This window comes from Triturus cristatus, chromosome 1_2 (genome assembly GCF_964204655.1).
Source record: "Triturus cristatus chromosome 1_2, aTriCri1.1, whole genome shotgun sequence".
In the NCBI taxonomy this organism is placed as follows: domain Eukaryota; kingdom Metazoa; phylum Chordata; class Amphibia; order Caudata; family Salamandridae; genus Triturus; species Triturus cristatus.
This window is the reverse complement of record NC_140580.1, coordinates 1,008,816,901-1,008,838,748: the sequence shown is the minus strand read 5'-3', so window position 1 is coordinate 1,008,838,748 and position 21,848 is coordinate 1,008,816,901. Positions and strand designations below refer to the sequence as shown.

Here is a 21,848-nt window from a genome sequence, read left to right as displayed (position 1 = left end):
TGCACCTTGCTTCTGAGCTCTAGCTCAACAGGTGGCTGCTGAGCAGGTGGGACATTGGGTTGAGCGGAGGAATGTTCTCTCACTGGTGAGGCTTGTTCCCTCTGAGAAAGGGCTGTTCCCAGATATAGTATGGAGGGGTTGAAGGCTTTGTCTCCGTACTGCCTACAAAAGCTGGGAGAGCCTAGGAAGAGACTCCGCCACTTGTATTAGGACTACAGCAACCTCCAGGATTTACACCTTTCGCAGCAGATGCAGGCAATGTCAGACCTTTGGTTTCAAAGTCCTACATCATGCCCGCTCTGACAGGCGACAATGGTGCACACAACCCCTTCCAAGGTATAGAAGTCCAGGAATTCTCACCTTCTGTGCAGAGGTTCACTGGATGGGACTGAGATACTCTCAGACCACAGTGGGTCTTTTGAGTGAAAACCACTGAACATGAGGTCAATTTGCAGCTTTGGGGTTTAACTGAACTCTAATGGTGTGTGCATCCTAGGTCACCGTTTTTTTTCCCCCGCAGACGCGTGCAATCAGATTTAAAGTCACAGCGTGAAATCGGATTTTAAGTTACAACACCACGACAGGGACATGGTTATTTCATGGCACACTCACTTCTACACATTGTGCTTTGTTGTTGTTAAGGTAGCCTGGGGTCCTGTCTTCCACCATTTTGTTTGTCCTCACAGGGCTGATGGATTCCAAGAGGGTTTGAGGATTAGAATTGCAGACCGGAGCCTGTTTTGGTTAGTTTTATTTACATTATTAGTAGTGTAACTGTGGTTCCTTTGCTAATGCATATTGCTAAATAACTGAATAGAAGAAGGTAATGTACATGAAGACACCCGCAGGCTCTGCAGCATTGCACATTCACAAATATCACAATTTTTGTTTACTGCCGCGTGTCACCTCCAGGAAGTGATATCACTGCATAGTAGAAATTCAACTACATGTTAGACGATATCACAGTATCTCACAGGACGCAAAACAATGCTCAGGATATCAATGTGTAGCACATGTTTCTGGTATAACTCAGAGGCTTAAACTATACACAGTATCATATGTTTTATCATTATATAACCAATGACATTTACAGGACAAGGTATCAAAACAGTGTACCGAATGATGCACATATGACCATGGCGTACCACTATTGATATCCTCATGTATCACGCTACATCATACAGCATCTGTATATCTCACAATTTTACCATTTAGGAAAGGATGTTGCCACAAATCACAAAGCATCATGTTATATTACATGATATTACATAAACAATTTATCGCATTCTATAGTATTATACCAAGGTATTTAATATCAATGATAACAAATTACACTAGACCAAAGCACTTAGCAAAATCAATATTTTCATATCACATGACACCTACACTGAGCACACATGTGTACGTTGGAATGCGGCACTCAGCTGTCTTTTGGATGCCTGTTCCTGCCCACAATCTCACACTTGGTTATTGCAGCCGTGTTGCTACCCTCTTATTTGGTCTGTTATACAACACGGCCTTTGCCTGTCCCTACTGCCTCTTCCTGTCTGTAAACCTGTCTTTGTCCTCACCCCTCCTGCATCTCTAGTTGCTCTGCCCTATCTCTGGTGTATCCTCTCATGTTAGTTTTTAGATAGATGCTGCTTTCACAACCTCGTTTATTTTAGGTGCCTCTGCCATAGTAACATCACACGTTTCAGCTACTCCTGCCTCTATTTCCTCACCGGTTTTGCCTGCTCTTACCTCTATGACCTCATCTGTTTTCGCGCACCTGCCTCTGTAACCTCAGCTGTTTGGATTATTTCTCTGTAACCTCAGCTGTTTTGGCTGTTTCCGCCTCTGTTACCTCACATGCTTTGCCTGCTTCTGCCTCCATGACCTCACCTGTTTTGCTTGCTTCTGCCTCCATGACCTCACCTGTTTTGCCTGCTTCTGCTTTAATTACCTCACCTGTTTTGCCTGCTTCTGCCTTCACTTGCCTGTTTTGGCTACTTCTGTAACTTCACCTGTTTTATCTGCTTGTGCCTCCGTAATCTCACCCGTTGCCCCCATAACCTCACCTTTTTAAAGTACTTCTGCCTCTGTAATCTCACCTGTTGCCTCAATAAACTCAACTGTTTTGGCTGCTTCTGTCTCTGTGACCTCACCTGTTTTAGTTGCTCCTGCCTCTGTGTCCTCACCTGTTTTGGTTCCTTCTGCCTCTGTGACCTTACCTGTTTTGGTTGCTTCTGCCCCTGTGACCTTACCTGCTTTGGCTGCTTCTGCCTCTGTGACCTCACCTGCTTTGGCTGCTTCTGCCTCTGTGTCCTCACCTGCTTTGGCTGCTTCTGCCTCTGTGTCCTCACCTGCTTTGGTTGCTTCTGCCTCTGTGACCTCACCTGCTTTGGCTGCTTCTGCCTCTGTGACCTCACCTGCTTTGGCTGCTTCTGCATCTGTGACCTCACCTGCTTTGGTTGCTTCTGCCTCTGTGTCCTCACCTGCTTTGGCTGCTTCTGCCTCTGTGACCTCACCTGCTTTGGCTGCTTCTTCCTCTGTGTCCTCACCTGCTTTGGTTGCTTCTGCCTCTGTGACCTCACCTGCTTTGGCTGCTTCTGCATCTGTGACCTCACCTGCTTTGGTTGCTTCTGCCCCTGTGACCTTCCCTGCTTTGGTTGCTTCTGCCTCTGTGACCTCACCTGCTTTGGTTGCTTCTGCCCCTGTGACCTCACCTGCTTTGGTTGCTTCTGCCCCTGTGACCTTCCCTGCTTTGGTTGCTTCTGCCTCTGTGACCTCACCTGCTTTGGTTGCTTCTGCATCTGTGACCTCACCTGCTTTGGTTGCTTCTGCCCCTGTGACCTCACCTGCTTTGGTTGCTTCTGCCCCTGTGACCTTCCCTGCTTTGGTTGCTTCTGCATCTGTGACCTCACCTGCTTTGGTTGCTTCTGCCCCTGTGACCTCACCTGCTTTGGTTGCTTCTGCATCTGTGTCCTCACCTGCTTTGGTTGCTTCTGCCTCTGTGACCTCACCTGCTTTGGTTGCTTCTGCCCCTGTGACCTTCCCTGCTTTGGTTGCTTCTGCCTCTGTGACCTCACCTGCTTTGGTTGCTTCTGCCCCTGTGACCTCACCTGCTTTGGTTGCTTCTGCCCCTGTGACCTTCCCTGCTTTGGTTGCTTCTGCCTCTGTGACCTCACCTGCTTTGGTTGCTTCTGCCTCTGTGACCTCACCTGCTTTGGTTGCTTCTGCCCCTGTGACCTTCCCTGCTTTGGTTGCTTCTGCCTCTGTGACCTTCCCTGCTTTGGTTGCTTCTGCCTCTGTGACCTCACCTGCTTTGGTTGCTTCTGCATCTGTGACCTCACCTGCTTTGGTTGCTTCTGCCCCTGTGACCTTCCCTGCTTTGGTTGCTTCTGCCCCTGTGACCTTCCCTGCTTTGGTTGCTTCTGCCCCTGTGACCTCACCTGCTTTGGTTGCTTCTGCCCCTGTGACCTTCCCTGCTTTGGTTGCTTCTGCCTCTGTGACCTCACCTGCTTTGGTTGCTTCTGCCCCTGTGACCTTCCCTGCTTTGGCTGCTTCTGCCTCTGTGACCTCACCTGTTTTAGTTGCTTCTGCACCTGTTTTAGTTGCTTCTGCCCCTGTGACCTCACCTGCTTTGGTTGCTTCTGCCTCTGTGTCCTCACCTGCTTTGGTTGCTTCTGCCTCTGTGACCTCACCTGCTTTGGTTGCTCCTGCCCATATGACCTCACCTGTTTTAGTTGCTTCTGCCTCTGTGACCTCACCTGTTTTAGTTGCTTCTGCCTCTGTGACCTCACCTGCTTTGGCTGCTTCTGCCTCTGTGTCCTCACCTGCTTTGGCTGCTTCTGCCTCTGTGACCTCACCTGTTTTAGTTGCTTCTGCCTCTGTGACCTCACCTGCTTTGGCTGCTTCTGCCTCTGTGTCCTCACCTGCTTTGGCTGCTTCTGCCTCTGTGACCTCACCTGTTTTAGTTGCTTCTGCACCTGTTTTAGTTGCTTCTGCCTCTGTGACCTCACCTGCTTTGGTTGCTTCTGCCTCTGTGACCTCACCTGCTTTGGCTGCTTCTGCCTCTGGGACCTCACCTGTTTTAGTTGCTTCTGCACCTGTTTTAGTTGCTTCTGCCTCTGTGACCTCACCTGCTTTGGTTGCTTCTGCCTCTGTGACCTCATCTGTTTTGCCTGCTCCTGCCCAATCCCATCCCTTTTGTAGTATTGAGCAATCCCTTTCCTGCCTTCATTCCTTCATTCATGTGTTTCATCCTGCAGGGGCTTCATAATCTAACCTGGCTGCTTCAACTCTAGCCCACCTTAAACATCCCCACCAGTTTACATTGTGGCCACCAGGCTCCTTCCTCCAACCCCTCACCTGTCCGCTGTGGCTGCCCTGCTCCAACCCCCACATCCTCTCTCACAGGCTGTGGCCCTCATCTCACCGCCATCAGCTGCGGCTCTGCTGGCCCCTTCTAGCCTTTGGTACACATACTGCTGCCCTCCTCCTCTGTTCCATTAATGATGGACTTGCCAACCCAATGAATAGGACAACCCAGTTGGAGCTTCAGAGTGAACCAACACCTATGGAAAAGCTATTTCCTGAAATGCATTGCCCTCAACTGTTCCTGCTGTACGCTCTTAGTCGATATGCCGCCATCTTGTCTGGATTTTATTATCTGTTGTGCCAATGAAGCTGGCACTAGGTGACATCCCTTCACCTCCATGTTCTAAATCTTGTGCAGCACTGCTACCCCACTCCACTCCACTGAATGGATGGCGTGCTCTGGTAATCTAGTTATTCCCTGCTTTTACGTCACAGCAGTGAAAAGGAAAGGCTTTTCCCACTGCTCCGATGTCCCCCATGGGGGTGCCCGCTTCTATGCCTTGCCCCGCTTTGTCTGGGTCTGGAGACAAGGGAAGCAGAGGCAAGGTGAGGGACCCTCAGGCCTCTCTCCAGCCTCCCTCGGGTACCCGAGACCCTCGGGAGTGACACTCGTTCTGCCGACTTCTGTATGTTTTCACCGGCAGGACTGCCCACTCCCGCTCTGAAAGTGGAGAGTGCAGCCTTCGTGGGGGAGGGGGGGGGGGGGGTCAAGGTGAGGTGGGGGAGGGTGGCAGGATGCCAGGTAGTCCATTTTATTGCAATACTGGGAAGCGGTGAGGGATAGTTACCAGTGGTGAGGGAGGCTGTCAGGGCACCGGGTGTTTTTTTAATGAGTTGATGGGCAGGTAAGTATTGGCAAGAGTAGTGGGGAAGATCGAAGGACGCACAGATTTTTAAAATATCAAGGCAAGTGAGAGTGAAGGGATAAGTGAAGGTGGAAGGGGCGGGTGCTAGGACCCCAGGTATATATTATTTTTTAAATGCAGTTAGCGGGAGGAGGGCTGAGGGGTGAGGCCATATGATGTATGGCTATCCACGGCTCCTTTCCCAGCTCATTGGTGCATGTTATTAATGGAGCCCAGGATCAGGGCAGTTGTCAATAATGTGGAGTTTTCATACAGCGTATCTTGACTTCATTTTGTTTTCATAGATTGTGATAAAAAAGATAAAATACCTTTTAAAAATTTAACGTGGAGTTTTTCACCTCAGGGTTCCAAGTGACATCGCAGAGAAGTAGCGCTTCGCTCTCATCCATTTGATGTCCTTGGAACCTTTCAATAGAAAACACCTCCAGCTACTCCCTCTTAACTTTAACTTTACCCATGCGTCCTCACCTGTTCTTCCCACCTAGCCTCATCCTCATCTCCCATCTTTTTTGTGTGCTCAAGCATTTGACCTGCCTCCATTCATTCCTTCTCTGTGGCTTCTGCGTTCCCATGCACTGAGGCTCTGCTCTGGCCCTCCTCCGCTCAGCAGCCTGTGATCTCTCGGCTAGAAGCATTTGTGTTTTCTTGGCTGCATGTCGCCTGTTTCCTCGCCACTCGTTGGTACCTCTTATCTCCTTTTCCCTTGCTCCTGCATTCCTCCCCTCATCAGTCTGATGCTGCTGTTTTCCACCATCCTCCTGTGTATGCTATGGGGCACAACCCTAGCCTTTATTCAAATGTCTTCTATACCTTCCTTGTTGGTGACCTCTTATCCCCTCCTCACTAAGTTGCTGTTCTGTTCCAGGCTCATCATGCCACTCATATAGATCCGAAAGAGGGGATCTTGCCTTCATCCACAAGCATGCCTGTCACATCCGTTATCTGGACCGACTGCCCTTGCTCATGTATGTTGTGGCTCTTTGCCTGCACCTAGGTGTGGCGTTCTGCATCATAACGCGTCAGCGGTTGCTCCGCTCCTGTCCTGAATCTGTGTGAGTTCCCTACTCTTCTGTGGACCTGTAAAGCTGTCACTTCTCAGCCATATTCTTTAGTCGGGAAACATCCTTTATCACGCAGTGCCTTTACAATCCGGGCACTATCGCAAGCGTCAGTATCACGCGTCCCTTTAGCACGCAAGTCGTTACAACAACTTGCTTTAGGGAATGTGTTGTTGGATTGGTGTTGGATTTTAAGTCCAACACCTTCCCTACTGTTACACACACGGGAGTTGGAATAGTATATTATACTATTCAAAAGTCCAACACTTCCCTAAAGGCAAGTCGTTGTAACTACTTGCGTTCTGAATGAACGTGTGTTAACAACGCGCTCGTTGTATTGCCCACATTGTAAAGGCATGCGTGGTTCCATCATACAACCCCTTTAGTCACAAGCGTGTTTCCAGGCACGTACTCATCTTCCCTCTCATATTAGTTGCAAGACCTGTTATTGCAATGCACATAACCTAGTCACTCACCTGTCTGTTGTGACCATGCTCCTGCCCTCCGTTGGGCGAGGTGGCCCGGCTGTGGTCTCCTGACTTTGGCTGCGAATGGTCCCGGCTCCCATAGCGATCGCAAGAATAGAACCGCTGCTTTTCGGAGGACGAGTGATGCTTCCGCTCTTGGGACCGGCCACGTTCGTGCTTTCTCTCCCTGGAGGACGTTTCTCCGGGGTAAACCATTGGCATTAGTTCATTAGCATGGCCTAGAGTGGGTAAAGAGCAAGAACAAATGGAAATGAGAATTTACTTGACAACTCATAAATGCTGTTTCTAGGACCTGGAGGCAATAACAAAGCAACCAGTCCCAGGTACATTTGTTCTTAGAATGAAGGTGCTATAACAAATGACACTGTTACCATTAGGACATTTCTGGTTACTTTTCCAATAGGAAGCAAACTGAAGACCTGTTGTTTGCTTTGTATTTCTGTCCTGCTCAACTGATCATACGGCATGAGGACATCCTTAGGTACATCAGTGTGTTTTACAAGCAGACAAATCAGTCAGCCATGCTCTCATTGTTTCCCAACAAGCATCTGAGGCTACAAGAGGGAATCCTGCAAGAGCACCCGCTGGAATGACATTAGGACACAACTGCCACACAGTTATTTGCCTGTTTCTGGCAATGCTGAGGCTGGATTCTTGGCCGGGGCAAGTCGTGCACGAGAACCTATTCACCAGCGTGGCTGATGGGCTCACAGTGCTTAATGCGCAAATGTGTGTATGGAAGTAGAACCTCCCTATCACTGTCACAACGATGTATGTCTTACTAGGAGACAAATACAACATTTTAAAAATATTTTTTGCTAAAAGGAGGGTCAGGTTAAAGGAGTATTTCTCCAGGTGGGAAGCTACATCTAGCATGTTCACACATTCTAGAGGACCCCATAATCATTGCAGCTTTCTGGTACCAAAGAAGACCAAGCATCACTCGTGGAGTCATTGACATCATCCACAAAAGATGTCAGCGGCGAGTTTTCCTTCACTGAGCCTGCTTGCTCCCTCAAGTAATCCGGAATGGTTGGCTTTTCTAAAGTTGTTTCTTTCTCTTATGCTCTGATAAATACAAAACAAATATGCTACACCGAGGGCCAAATGTTAGAAACCTCAAGTAGGGGAAAGCCAACAAAGGCACCACATATAGAAGCTTTCCTTCTTGTAACCATTAAAACCAGGAGAAAGGCCTTCTGAGTTCTTTTGTGTGGTCTACTCAAGCCATGCATGCTGTAGGGACTCCCGCGCCCACATTGCTATGATCCATGCTGCCAGGCTTGAACACACACTTCTCCCTCCTTTCAAATGTAACATGTCTCCTCTTTCTGGTTCTTTGGTGTGAGATGCCTGGGAGAGGTGAACAAGATCTTTGAAGTGGATGTTTCAGCAGTGGGATATGGGTCAAAGCATCGAGTTTTGTAATCAAAATGCAATAATATCATGTCCAGATTATTGACTACCCACATATCATCATATACTGGTAAGCACAGATGTACACTTCTTAATTCACCTTTATATCTCGACACAATATATTTTCTAATTCTACACAGGCATAGAATTAGAAACAGTAAATCTAGATTTAACACTATTTATGTAATTGACAATATGTTGGCAGTTAACATTTTGGACATGATTTGCAATAATAAAAAATCAAGTGGTAGATGACCAAGCTGAGCTGTGCATAAGAGATCAAATGCACCCTGGGCAATGTGTTTTTATATCTGCATCGTTCTGTGTAAGACGTGATTGTGCAAGAACAGAAAAGAGCATTTGGCCAGTAACGGATCTGAGTAAAATGATCTACAGTGTCTCTGGTGGCCCGGGACCATGCATTCTGACTATTCACAGACATGGGCAGGTCTGTGTCCGGTTCACCTTGCACAGTGACCACATCATCAGTTACTTCCGGATCAGTTTCCCAGTTGAGAAGATCTACACACTGACTGCTAGCATCCACCCATAATTAGTTCCAATCTGTCAGATAAAGGAATGATTACCATTGTTCTGCTAAAGTGCAGTTATATAGTAAAGCTGCTTCATAGTGCTTGGGATCTTGGAGTTTGCTGTTTTCTGATGTCAAATAATGATGTGTTCATGCCACCTGTACTAAAAACATTCCCCTTTTAGGTACCAACCCCTTGAGAGTTAAGCTTTTAGCTACAGATTCCAAAACATTGATGTTCATCATGGACTCCTCAGAGACAACAATCAGTGCTCTGGGAGGCTGTACTAAATTAGCTTTACACATCAAAACAAAGACAGGCTCTCATTAGTACCTATGGAGCTGGTTGTCTAAAGAAACACTTCGTCAAAGTTTTGTTTCTGCACATGCACCATGCAAAGTCCGTGTGAGTCGAGAACAGCGAAGACAGAATATCCTTGGGTCACAGTAACGTGACCAGGATATCAAAGTGCGAAACATCCCAAGGTGAGTTTGAACAGATTTTCTATACTTAACGCGACATATACATACCTTGGTGATTATATATATTTTTAAATATATATATATATATATATATATATATATATATATATATATATATATATATATATATACCATTCCCTGTGTAAATGCACTGAGGGTGATATCATAATAAAAATCTGGAATTTCTAACCCTGCTGTGCAGTTTGATTTCTACTGGTTTGAGAGGAATATTAAGAGCGGTAGAAAAATCTGAAATATATGTATGCATGTATGTATGTATATATATATGTAAATATATATATACACACACACACACACACACACACACATATATATATATATATATAGCAAAAACAAGGAGTTCATGGTACTCCCAAGGTCCGGTGCACTCACGGGGTATGTGTCGGCTATAAAACATCCGCAGACGTGTTTCTGGCTCTTGCCGTCATCAGTGCGGAAAAGCCGTCAATAAAAACATCCCCTCGTCTGCCGCTGTTAGAACGAAAACTCTGTGAGTGTCCCACATATGGTGAAGCACTCTAGCTTTGTATAAGCCACAACCTGAATAGGTCAACAGAGTCCGTAAGCGGCGGTTCAGCAGCCCAAATTGAATCCAAAACACAGTATTCCACCTGGGGCCAGCCGAACTCGCGGCGGGTGCAACCGGGAAGTGGTGGTGGAAACCACTTATTACACAGCAAAAACAAGGAGTTCATGGTACTCCCAAGGTCCGGTGCATATATATATATATATATATATATATTTTGCGACACTGGCCACTGCACATTAATTTGCCGACCTTTGCGATCCAGATGGGAAGCAGGTGGTCCATTTTCTTTGCTTGCATCAAGGGCCAAAAAGGAAAAAAAAAGGTTGTGGCACATTTCATACACCACTTTTTAGAACTAGAAGTGGCGTGGGAGAAGTTAGAGTGCAGGAGTGTGGTTCACCGGCAGGGCCATGAGTGTGAGCACATTCATGGAACAGTAACTGGGCTCCCAGAGAGCAGCAGAGCGAGGAATCAGGGGGTTGGAATAAACGGGGCTGGAGGAATATGTGGCAGGTTATAAGGGATTGTGGGAGCCGGGCCCCACCAATATTTTATAAGAAGCGCCAAATGGTTGGACAAGAACCTTTCTCATTGCTCACTGGATGAAAGTGCACAAGGATCATGCACTGCCAGGAGCTTGCTTACAGCATAGTCAGGGTGTGCGAGAGCGATCAGCATTGCATAAGAGGACTGAGCTAGGCTGTCTTCAAAGCCATCTATTTTTCTCATACCTTTAGTGCTCAATCATTGTAACGTTCGAGGCAGAACATTTACTTTTATTGTTGAAAAGCTAACCTTTTTCAATGCCTCAAGCAAATGTACCCCTTGTTTTAAATATTAATTTTGACTCATTCTAGAAGTGGAAAATATGCACATGATTTACATTAGTAACATGTTATTGTTACGTCTACTTCTGGAATAATATCTAGATTTTTTGTAGTGCTCAACTAGTGAGGAGCCTCTTCAGGGCACAACTGATAACAAAACATGGCCATAACCCTCTTAGATCCCTGTATGTGGTTAAAATATAAAAATATGTCCTGTAAATCATTTACTTGCATATATAATAAACATGGCCATGTTTTTACCTCACTTCCGATTGTAAAGAAGGTGGCAATAAGGTTGTGACAACCCTTCTTATGGTGAAGTAACATCGATTCGCAATGCCTGCATTAATTGCCCACCTCTGTTTTTAGGTCGAGCCTGGGCAGCGCATGCGCTGCTCTGCAAGGCATGCTGTATTCGGATATGCTCTTGAAGCTCCGCCCACTCTCCACCCATATTTTTCATTGGCTTGTGATATTGTCTTTTGTAAATGATGGCTTCGGATTTGTTAATAGGCTCATTAGTCCCTACTGAGTACCACCCTGTCTTCTGTTGTTACCTCCTATGAGACTGGCCTTTTTACTAGTGTCCTAACTCAGGAGCTTTCATTAGCAGTCCCAAGAACTATTTACTTTATTAATGTACACCGCACTCACAGTACGCCAGCTTCAGCCACTTCATCAATGGCAGCTGCTTCCTAACACACTTTGCACTTGTATTTCTCAGAGAAGCAACTTCAGCAATGGTGGCTGCTTGCATTTCTCAGAAATGCTGTTTAATTATTTTTAATGAATAGATCCCGGCAAGAGATAATAATTACCGCCCACTTTGAAGCTCGAACCCTGTTCCCCAGCTCCAAAGTCGGCAGCTTTGGATGTTAAGCCACCTCCTCGGTTAACGTCGATACTTTTTTTAGGGGGTTATCTCGGTTTCCCTCACCAAGTCACCCTCCCACCATGCACCCACACTTAACCCCTTCCTCCCTTTTGCTTCCCTGAGCTCCCCCATGAGCGCATGGGAAGTGTGCTCCCTTCATTACACAGACGTCTACAACAAGCGCTTTCACTTTAAATTTAAAGAGCCTCAGAACCTGAGTCCCTCTTCCAGAGCCCCTACCTGCCAGCCCTCACAACATTCACACACCACGCATTAGACAAGGTAAATTTTAGTTGATTTATGCGTAGCCCGTGATTTGGGAATTATTGCTTTTGTTCTTTTTAACTAGGACTCGTGTGCACACTTTTTTTGTTCTTGTTTTTATTTTCCCTCCTTTTTAAATCGCGATCCATTTTCCGAGCTCCTTCTCATTATCTTACCCTGTCTTTCAAACATTCTCTGTTGAGCACCGTCTATATTGCTGACCAGAAATCGTAGCCTATTTTTTCTCATTCTATTTCACCCCCGTATCTTTTACTCACATTTTATCACTTCCTATATTTTCTTTCTCTCTTATTCTTTCAATGTCGTCCTAATTTTCTCCATATTCCTTACTCTTGTCCTCCTTCTCCCTTTCTCATGCTCTTTCCTCCTTTTGGTGCACATATTCTTCTTGCCCAACTTACCGCTTTCGCTTCCCCTGTTTCTCTCTAATTTCCCCTTTTTCTGACTCCTCCTTCATTCTTTCTACATTTTTATTTCTCCTTTATTCCTCGTTTTAGTATTGCTCTCTCTCCTCCCCCTTTCGGCCGTGTTACGATTTAAAGAAACACTTACAACTCTAATAGTTGCCTACAGTTTCAACTGTCACTAACTCATACCGAACAGGTGACTAGCAGGCATTAGCAGCGCAGGACGACGCGAAGCGTTAAAATATGTGGCTGCTATTTTGACCCTAAATTTTATGTGATAAACATTTATTTTCCACACTTTTTCAAACTGTTGTAAGAAGCCCAGTTTCTCTCATACTATACACGTCTTTGTGCTTTAACACCTCAATCCCTAGTGTCAAGATGCGTAACTACAATTGCGCCTGGGGCTTTGGTTACAGTTTGAATTACCAGACTGTGCAGATTCGATTCCCGAAAAGAGCTATTATCCCCTGATGAAGGACAAACAATGAGCGATTATCGTCGAAGCAAAAGTGCGAGCAGATTAACACCGAAGAGGACAAGCAAAGAGAGATGTAGGCTAACTGCCAGTGCTGCCGACTCTGGATTTGGGGAATCAGGTTCCAGTCTCTGCATCAGCGCAACATCCTGTGATTCTGGGTAAATCATTTAATCTACCCATGCCTACCCAAAAAAAAACCTTTGCAATGTAATAGGTCTTGCATTTGCAAGATTTTGAGCTATTGGCATTGTAGATGACAATGTCTTTTATTTATCTGTTTAAAAACCCTGCAATAATAAAAGGCATTGTCATTTACAATACCAATAGGTCAAGGTTTTGAAAATGCGAGACCTATTGCATGCAAATGCTTGTGTTTTTTCCTGGACGTGGTCCTTGAGTTCGAAGTTCAAGGGTTGGCTGGTCTGCACAACATTAATAAATATATTGCTTATTTGTTGTTTTTGAGTAAGGGAAAATTATTTCATCCTATGACCTTTTCCAGAGACCATCATGCTTGTGAGTAAAGACATCCTGCAGGGCATCCATGCTCGTCATCTCGCCTCCCTGTGGAACCGCTCCCTGAGCCCAGTCCCCCAATTCATCATTCATGGCTGGCAGTCACTGGAGCCCCCACCTGGCTCCTAGGCCTGCAGACCATGAATTAAACGCATTGGATTGGAAGACCCACTTGTGGCGGTAACTGGGCGGCAGGACACAGGCGGGTGTGGGTTATAAATGGCGGAGCCGCATGGTAGACTAGTCAATTTGTTGCGGAACCTAGAACTAATTGCAATACAATTTCTGCAAGTGGATTGTTATTGAAATTTTTCCGTAGAAAACAATGGTGAAAAATCTACCACTCTATCATGACGCGTTAATCCAATATGGCGGATTTTTCAAAATGGCTGCCCATTATTTGAGATATAGGGTATAGCTGTTTATATGCACATGTGTGGTATCATTTTATATGTTTTTAGGGACGGGAAAGTCAAAAATAACATCACAAATTGTTTCTGATGACCATAATATCAAATAATCGCAGAATATGTCAGATAGGCAAAGTTTGTATAATTTTTTCGTTGACTTATATGACAAAGTGTGAAGGAACATAAATATTACAATTAACTTTTGAAATAAAAAGTTTGCTATTGTTTGTGTTTTGTTTTGTAACTTTGTTGTTATTGTTTGTTTTTTTGTTAATCAAAAATGTTTCATTTATGTGTTACAGGTTCTTGCAAGTTGCTGTGAGATACAGTGAAAATGGACGTAGAAAAGTGTTTCATTTGTGATGTGGTGTTTCAAGAAGATGACGATGTATCTGTACTCACTGAAAGAGGAGTGACTGGAATTCAAAAAACATGCAAGGAGAGAAAAATATCTAAGTTTCACGTTTGTGTCGGGCAGAAAGTTCACAAGAAATGTAGAGCGTGTTTTGGTAACTTGAAAACTCAGTTCCAGGAGAAAGAATCAGATCCCACAACTTCTCGTGTTCTACGGTAGTGTGAAACCCCGTTTGACTTTAGATTTTTTTTTTTTCTGTAGTACCGAGTTAAGTTTATACTTATGGGAGAGGAAAAAAAATGCGTGGTTTAATGCACGAACAGTTGAATTCAAATCATCAGTTTTACAAAAATGCAACAAACGCAATGATGAATGGGCAGACAAAGTTAAGAGACGTATCCAAAATGTGTCTGATTTACATGCTGTAGATGCATGCTACCACAAACAGTGTTACGTCAATTTTTATACTGGGAAATTCATTCCTGGGCAGTTCACTGATAACCCTCCAATACCTTCAGGTCGACCAGAGGACTCAGTTCGCCAGGAAACTTTTCTTCAAGTAATTAAATACATGGAGGCAAATGATGAAGAACAAACTACTGTTAAAGAACTTGTTAATAAAATGCGAGAATTACTGCCAGAAGATAGCGAACCATACAGTTCGAAGTATATAAAACAATAACTCAAAGAGCATTTTGAAGATAGAATCTTCATAGGAACAGTTTTAGGGACTGCTGATGTTGTTACTTTTAAAAGTACAGCTGCTCATGTATTGCAAGAGTATCACAGCCATAGCCATAAAGATGTTGAAGAGGATCGAAACAATCTCCTTATGGCAGCTGCTGAAATAATAAGAAATGATATTAAAGACATCCCTGTAGAACCAGAAACATATCTACCCATTGAAAACATGAGTAGTGTTGACTATAATGTGAGCTATATTCCTGATTCGTTAAGGCTCTTATTATCAGTTTTTGTTACTGATAAAACCAACAGAGAGAGAAAAGTAGCTTTTATAGGGCAGGCAATTATGCAAGCTGTGCGCCCACGAGTCTTAGTTGCACCGTTGCAGTTAGGGCTGGCAGTTCAATTACATGACAACACAAGCTCGAGATTTGTATTTGAAGCAGTAAATCATGTGGGATTCTGCAGCTCCTATTCAGAAGTTCTTCGTTGTGAACATTCAGCTGCAGCAGAAAGAGGAAATACTATACCTGTCCTTGTGGAACCTTCTGAAAGTCCTCAGAAATGTGTTCAATATGCAGCTGATAATATTAATCACAATAATATTACAATAGATGGCCATGGTACTTTTCATGGGATGGGCATTATCGCCACTGTGACTCCAACTGGAAAATTTTCAACGGTCATTAAGAAACGTCAAGTTTCATTTGAAGAAATGAGGAGGTTGGGGCAAATCCCAATAAAAGCATATCATTCACAGGCCAGTGGGATGCGTTTCTTAAAGTATAATACCATTAAGAAAATCGCGTACAGTGGCCCATCTCCAAACCTGGATATTTTATTGAACATCTCACATCTACTCAGCAACAGTGTTCCAGGATGGCAAGGAGTATGCCAACTACTACATAAAGGTAATCATCCCGGTGTATCATCTGTCATCTTTCTGCCAATGATTAACATGGATCCAACAAATGAGACGTGTATTCTCTCAACACTGTTTTTTGTTTCTGACCATGCCAAGAGATACAGCCAGACCCCTATTATAACACTTGACCAGCCAATGAATCACAGGATAGTCCTTTGAAGAAGGTCATTCTGAGACTAGGAGGCCTGCACACAATCATGAGTTTTCTTGGATGCATCGGTTTTTTGATGAGTGGAGCAGGCTTGGTTGATATACTTGAGATCATATATGCAGGAAATGCTGTAAAGCACATACTTTCTGGTAAAGCTATTGCAAGAGCGATTTGTGGTCATCTTATTGTTTCATCAGTTTTCAACACAATTTTAGCAATGCAAGCCCTAGATGATAACGGCGATTTACAGGCAGCTAGATCATTGTTTAATAATCTTCTTAATGGGGAGCCTTCTGTTGAGGATGTTACACATAATGCTGTTGTCGAAATTGCAACCAAACTGCTGAAGGCCAAAGATGAACTTAAATTTTACAGGACTCCTCGACTTTGGTTGCAATATTTGCAAATGGTCAACATCCTGAAACAATTCTTAAAAGCTGAAAGAACAGGAAATTGGCATCTACATCTTGCAATGGAAAAGGAGATGCTAACTTTTTTTGCAGCCTGTGGCCATAATTTTTATGCCAGTTCTGCACGATTGTATTATGAGAGAATGGTTGAGCTTGAATTTGAAGCTCCTGATGTATACACGGCATTTACAAATGGTCTGCATGTTGTCCGAAGAAGTGATAGGTTTTGGGGTGGCCTTTCCACTGATTTGGTAATTGAACAAGTTCTAATGAAGAATATAAAAGGATTCGGCGGAATGACCCATGGAAAAGGTATGACAGAACAGCAGCAGCTTGTCGGGGTATTGTCACGCCCCATTTGCACCCATTTGAATGAATGCATGCAGGACTTTGCTTCAGTGAAGCATGCAGAAAGTGAGCAACTATGACCAGATCAAGAATTGAACGCGATAAAGGAGATACACAGAAGTACTGGTATATGTAGAACAGCTCAATGTTTTTGAGCGAGACAGCAACCTGCGTAACATTGTCACGGGTGTTACTTATGGCAGTTATGTTAATCCTGAACTTGCAGAAGAAACTGGAAATAGAATTCTTAATGAGATGACGGACAAAAGAGTCTCTGAGTTCTCTTTCAGAAAAAGCAACCAGGTGAAGGTAATGAAATCAGTTCAATCTGTTAAATTGAAAGAAGAAACCTTTGTTATGGATCCTGAACTATTGTTTGGGCGCTTGTTGCTTTGTGCTCAGACTAGTGGTGTGGATTTGAGGGAGGTGTTTCATTATGAGCTTTGCTCATACCCAGGTAGTTTATTCAATAAGCATGGACTTATGAGGGAATCTGGGAAGTCGCAGCTTGCCAATTATATTAAAGAGCAAGTACCAGCCGTTGCTAACATGCCCGAAAATATGCAGTTCGTCATTGATGGTGGGTGGTTACTACATCGCCTTCCTTGGAGTCCTAATCAGACATTCCATGAGCTGCTTTGTGCCTATGAGAGATATGTGCTAACAAAGTTTGGCCAGGCAATAATAGTATTCGACGGATATGGAGATAGGTTTTCTACAAAATCAGAAGCCCATCTAAAAAGAAACAGGACCTAAAGTAAATTTCATAACTTCTACCTCCATCGCCATCCAGAAACAATTATTTCTGAGTAATAATGAAAATAAACAAGCCTTCATTGATCAATTATCGCAAAAGTTACAAGAAGCTGGGTGGAAAACAAAGCAAGCTCATAGTGATGCAGACTTCATGGTCGTTTTGGAGGCTATTGAGTCGGCCAAAACTCATCCTACAGCCATTGTCGGCGAGGACACCGATCTTCTCATATTACTCCTTCATCATTTTCAAGAAAACCAATTTGATATTTTCCTTTGCCCAGAACCTAAGAAATCTTCCAAAAACATAACTGTGTATGATATTAGGAAATTAGCAAAAGCTTTAGGTAATGACGTCTGCTCTCACATCTTATTTGCTCATGCCGTATTAGGATGTGATACCACCTCCAAACCATTTGGATATTAACAAATAATTATCGTTGTTTATTGTATTAATCCCAATTTGATGTTATAGTCATCAGAAACAATTTTTGATGTTATTTTTGACTTTTCCGTCCCTAAAAACATATAAAATGATACCATGCATGGGCATATAAACAGTTATACCATATATCTCAAATAATGGGCAGCCATTTTGAAAAATCCGCCATATTGGATTAACGTGTCATGATACAGTGGTAGACTTTTCACCATTGTTATCTACGGAAACATTTCAATAACAATCCACTCACAGAAATTGTATTGCAATTAGTTCTAGGATAGCCCATTTTTTTAACTAATTTGACTAGACTATGGCGGGGGCACAGAGGCATGGTGCGGAGGGGTACCTGGGTCGTCTGCAGCCAGCTGCGTGGACGACCGCTCCAGCGACTTCTGCTTCTTCTCTTTCCGGCGGTGGCAGCGGTGGTGGTGGTGGTGCGTCCGGTCAGGTGGCACCCTCTCCAAGGAGTACTCGTAGAGGGGGGTCCTCTGCTGCCGATGCTGAGGCGGGGGCGGCGTCAGGGTGGACACGGAGCGCTTCATAGGGCTGCCATCCGGGATGGGCTGCGGACACAGAGAAAAGAATTAGAGGAGCTGAATCTGGTGCACCCCAGAGATAGTGCGTGGTGGGGGTTATTATCGTACGATGTCAACGCAAACGTTGCACGGAGGCACTAAGCAACCTTGGTGGCCGTTAGAGGGCACTCTGAAACGACCTGCTAGTGGCGCCCGAGCAGCTGCCTAACCTACCTTGCCTTGCAGTTCCCCAGTGAGTGGGGTGACCAGATTTTCAGAATGAAAAACTGGGACACAGCCATAGAGATGGAAACAGAACTATGTTTTGGCCTGGGCCGGATTATAGTCAGAGTAGGACTACACACACACATATATATATACATATACATATATACATATACATATATATATATATATATATACATATACATATATATATATAATTGTTTTGTTGTTGAATATTTCTCCCTCTTGTGGTGAGACCCTGGTGCAGGCTGTGCCAATGATACTGGCTTGGGGTGATGTGACATCTATTCACCTCCCATTAAATCCTGCTGTTCTGCATAAATGAGGCAAGGCATCTTTTTAAGCAACTGAAATTCTTTAGTTTTGAGAACAAACAGCTCTTCAAACTGCTAAACTTCTGTTCCTGAAAGTCGGAGGAAAGGTGAGCCTGCACCACACTGATTACTGTGCACGCTCACCTGACTCCTTCCCAAACCGGGACATATCTCTGTTTTAGCAAAAAGTGTCGGGACTTGAAAAACAAGGGTTGTCTGGGCAAATCAGGGTCGTCTGGTAACGCCACCGATGAGGCCACCTCTGTGTGTCGGTGGCTTGGCATACTGCAGTGCCATCAGTCGCTATCTGCCGTTCCTTAATCCACCCCTACAGTTAGGAGCACGCCTTGCCATCGGCAGTGGCAGATTGTGTAGCCGCTGCACGTCTTCCTGCTTCCTTGGGAAAGGGGCAGTTTACCATCCATCCGCACCCTCACTCCGGGGCTGCAGGTTACAGGCCTCGTGCTGTCTGCACGTGCCTGCAGCGGCACTCTGCTGCCACCTAGTGGAGCTCTAGGGCTTTTCTCGATCTACAGCAGGTGTGCTCGAGAGGAAGAAGAAAGAGGGAGACTGCGTGAGCGTGAGAACCAGTGAAACGATGGACGGAGGGTGGGGGCTGGCGCGGAAGAGGGAGACAAACTGAAAGACGGAGTCAGAGGAAAAGAGAAGGAGATTCAAAGAAAAAAAAAGAGTGGCGGGGGAAAAACCATGAAAGTAGTTAGAGAACAGGATGAGATATAATGCAAAAAAAAGGACGGCAAAAGAGAGAGGGAAAGCAAGAGAGACAGAAAGAATGAAAGGAAGAGACAGATGACTAAAGAAAGATGATAATAGACGGCCAAACAGGATAACACCTGAGAAAGAGAAATACAAAATTTTCATAGGCAATGACGAACCGAACAATTGGGGGTGAGGTGGGGAGGGGACACGAATAAGGTGGTGAAAACGAATAGACCAGAATAGACAAAGAATGAGAGACCGGGCCAGGCAAGCGCAAAGAGATGCACTTATTCAGACTAGTAATGGCGTAAAGTGGTAGAGGGTGGTGGCAAAGAAGAAAGGGGAGGGCTGGTGTAAGTAACAGGGAGAAAGGCTGTGAGGAAAAGAACAGGAGAGAGTTTAAAGCATGGGGAAGAAAGGGGGGGGAGGATGGAAGAGAAAGGGGAATGAGTAGAGTATATGCAGAGAGACGGGGAGGTGTTTAAAGCAGTGACGTGGGGAAGGAAGTCAAAGAGACGTAGGTGAATACCCGGTGACCCGGAAAAGGAGGACTAGAGACACCAAAGAGACATAAAAAGAGGTGGAAAGGAAAGGAGTGACATCAGAGAAATGCAAATAAGAGAGATGTGAAAGGGATTCATTTTACGGAGAGAAATGGGAGGGAGGGTGGGGGGGATGAACAAGTGCCCACGGAGACCACATTCCTGAATACACTCAGGGGCAGTCGGGGTACGCATAAGCATTTCTGGTGGATTACTCTCCATAACGTGAGCAATCTATATACCTGCTTAACCAGTCTATAAGGCACGTCCGGCCCCCGGCTCACAAGATGAAACACAGGTCACACAACAGTATACAGAATGATAACTATGGAAGCAGCAGCATCACAGGAAGCAGAGGGGGCACGGGTGTGTGTAGTCAGGGCAACCTCACAGAGGGTACACTTCATACGGCGAAGCAGACAACGCCCGCAGTGCAGCGTATGCACCAATCAGCACTCAACGCACAGCCTGCGCCCCACAGCATGCATTTGTACTACAGCCAACCTGGTGAATGGAGAGCTTCCTGTGTTTACAATGCAGGCACTGACTGCGCTCCAGACACTGAATAATACTGAGCCAAATGTAGTTGTACTGAGGACACTGATCTATGATGAACCGGTGCTATTTACACTTCAGACACTGATTAATACTGAGCCACTTGTATTTACATGGCAGACACTGATTGATACTGCACCAGCTGTGCTTACACTGCAGACACTGCTTAATACTGCACCAGCTGTCTTTACACTGCCGACACTGCTTAATACTGCACCAGCTGTGATTACACTGCAGATACTGATTAATGCTGCACCAGATGTGATTACAGTGCAGATACTGATTAATACTGCACCAGCTGTGTTTACACTGCAGACACTGCTTAATACTGCACCAGCTGTGATTACACTGCAGATACTGATTAATGCTGCACCAGATGTGATTACAGTGCAGATACTGATTATTACTGCACCAGCTGTGTTTACACTGCAGACACTGCTTAACGCTGCACTAGCTGTGATTACACTACAGACACTAATTAATACTGCACCAATTGTGATTACACTGCAGACACTGACTGATGATGAACCGTAGGTATTTACATACCAGACACTGGTTAATACTGAGCCACCTGTATTTCCCATGCATACTGCTTAGTACTGCGCCAGCTGTGATTACACTGCAGATACTGATTACTACTACGGCAGCTGTGATTACACTGCAGATACTGACTGATAATGAACCATTGGTATTTACACTTCAGACACTGGTTAATACTGCGCCAGTTGTGATTACACTGCAGACACTGATTAATACTGTACCATCTGTGATTACACTGCAGACAGTGATTAATACTGCACCAATTGTGATTAAACTGCAGACACTGACTGATGATGAACCGTTGGTATTTCCATTTCAGACACTGATTAATACTGAGCCACCTTTATTTACCATGCAGACACTGCTTAGTACTGCCCAGCTACGATTACACTGCTGATACTGATTAATGATGCGGCATCTGTGTTTACACTGCAGACACCGACTGATGATGAACCATTGGTATTTATTCTTCAGACGCTGGTTAATACTGCCGCAACTGTGATTACACTGCATACACTGATTAATACTGCGGCAGATGTGATTAAAGTGCAGACACTGATTAATACTGCTCAAGCTGTGATTACCATGCAGACACTGATTAATACTGTGCCATCTGTGATTACACTGCAGACACTGATTAATACTGCACCAATTGTGATTACACTGCAGACACTGACTGATGAAGAACCATAGGTATTTACACTGCAGGCACTGATTAATACTGAGCCACCTGTATTTACCATGCACACTGCTTAATACTGCGCCAGCTGTGATTACACTGCAGATACTGATT

The 21,848-nt window shown here is 44.7% G+C and overlaps 1 protein-coding gene across 1 annotated transcript in view; it reads right to left on the bottom strand.

The window, feature by feature from the left end:
* The window catches only part of CACNA1B (calcium voltage-gated channel subunit alpha1 B), a 1,044,174-nt gene that overhangs the window by 6,440 nt on the left and 1,015,886 nt on the right, over nt 1-21,848 (bottom strand). The window contains exons 46-47 of the mRNA XM_085611669.1: nt 17,970-18,186; nt 6,763-6,992 (exon numbers count right to left, since the gene is read on the bottom strand). Of these exons, the coding sequence (XP_085467795.1) occupies nt 6,763-6,992; nt 17,970-18,186 (447 nt within the window). The remainder of the gene's footprint in view (nt 1-6,762; nt 6,993-17,969; nt 18,187-21,848) is intronic.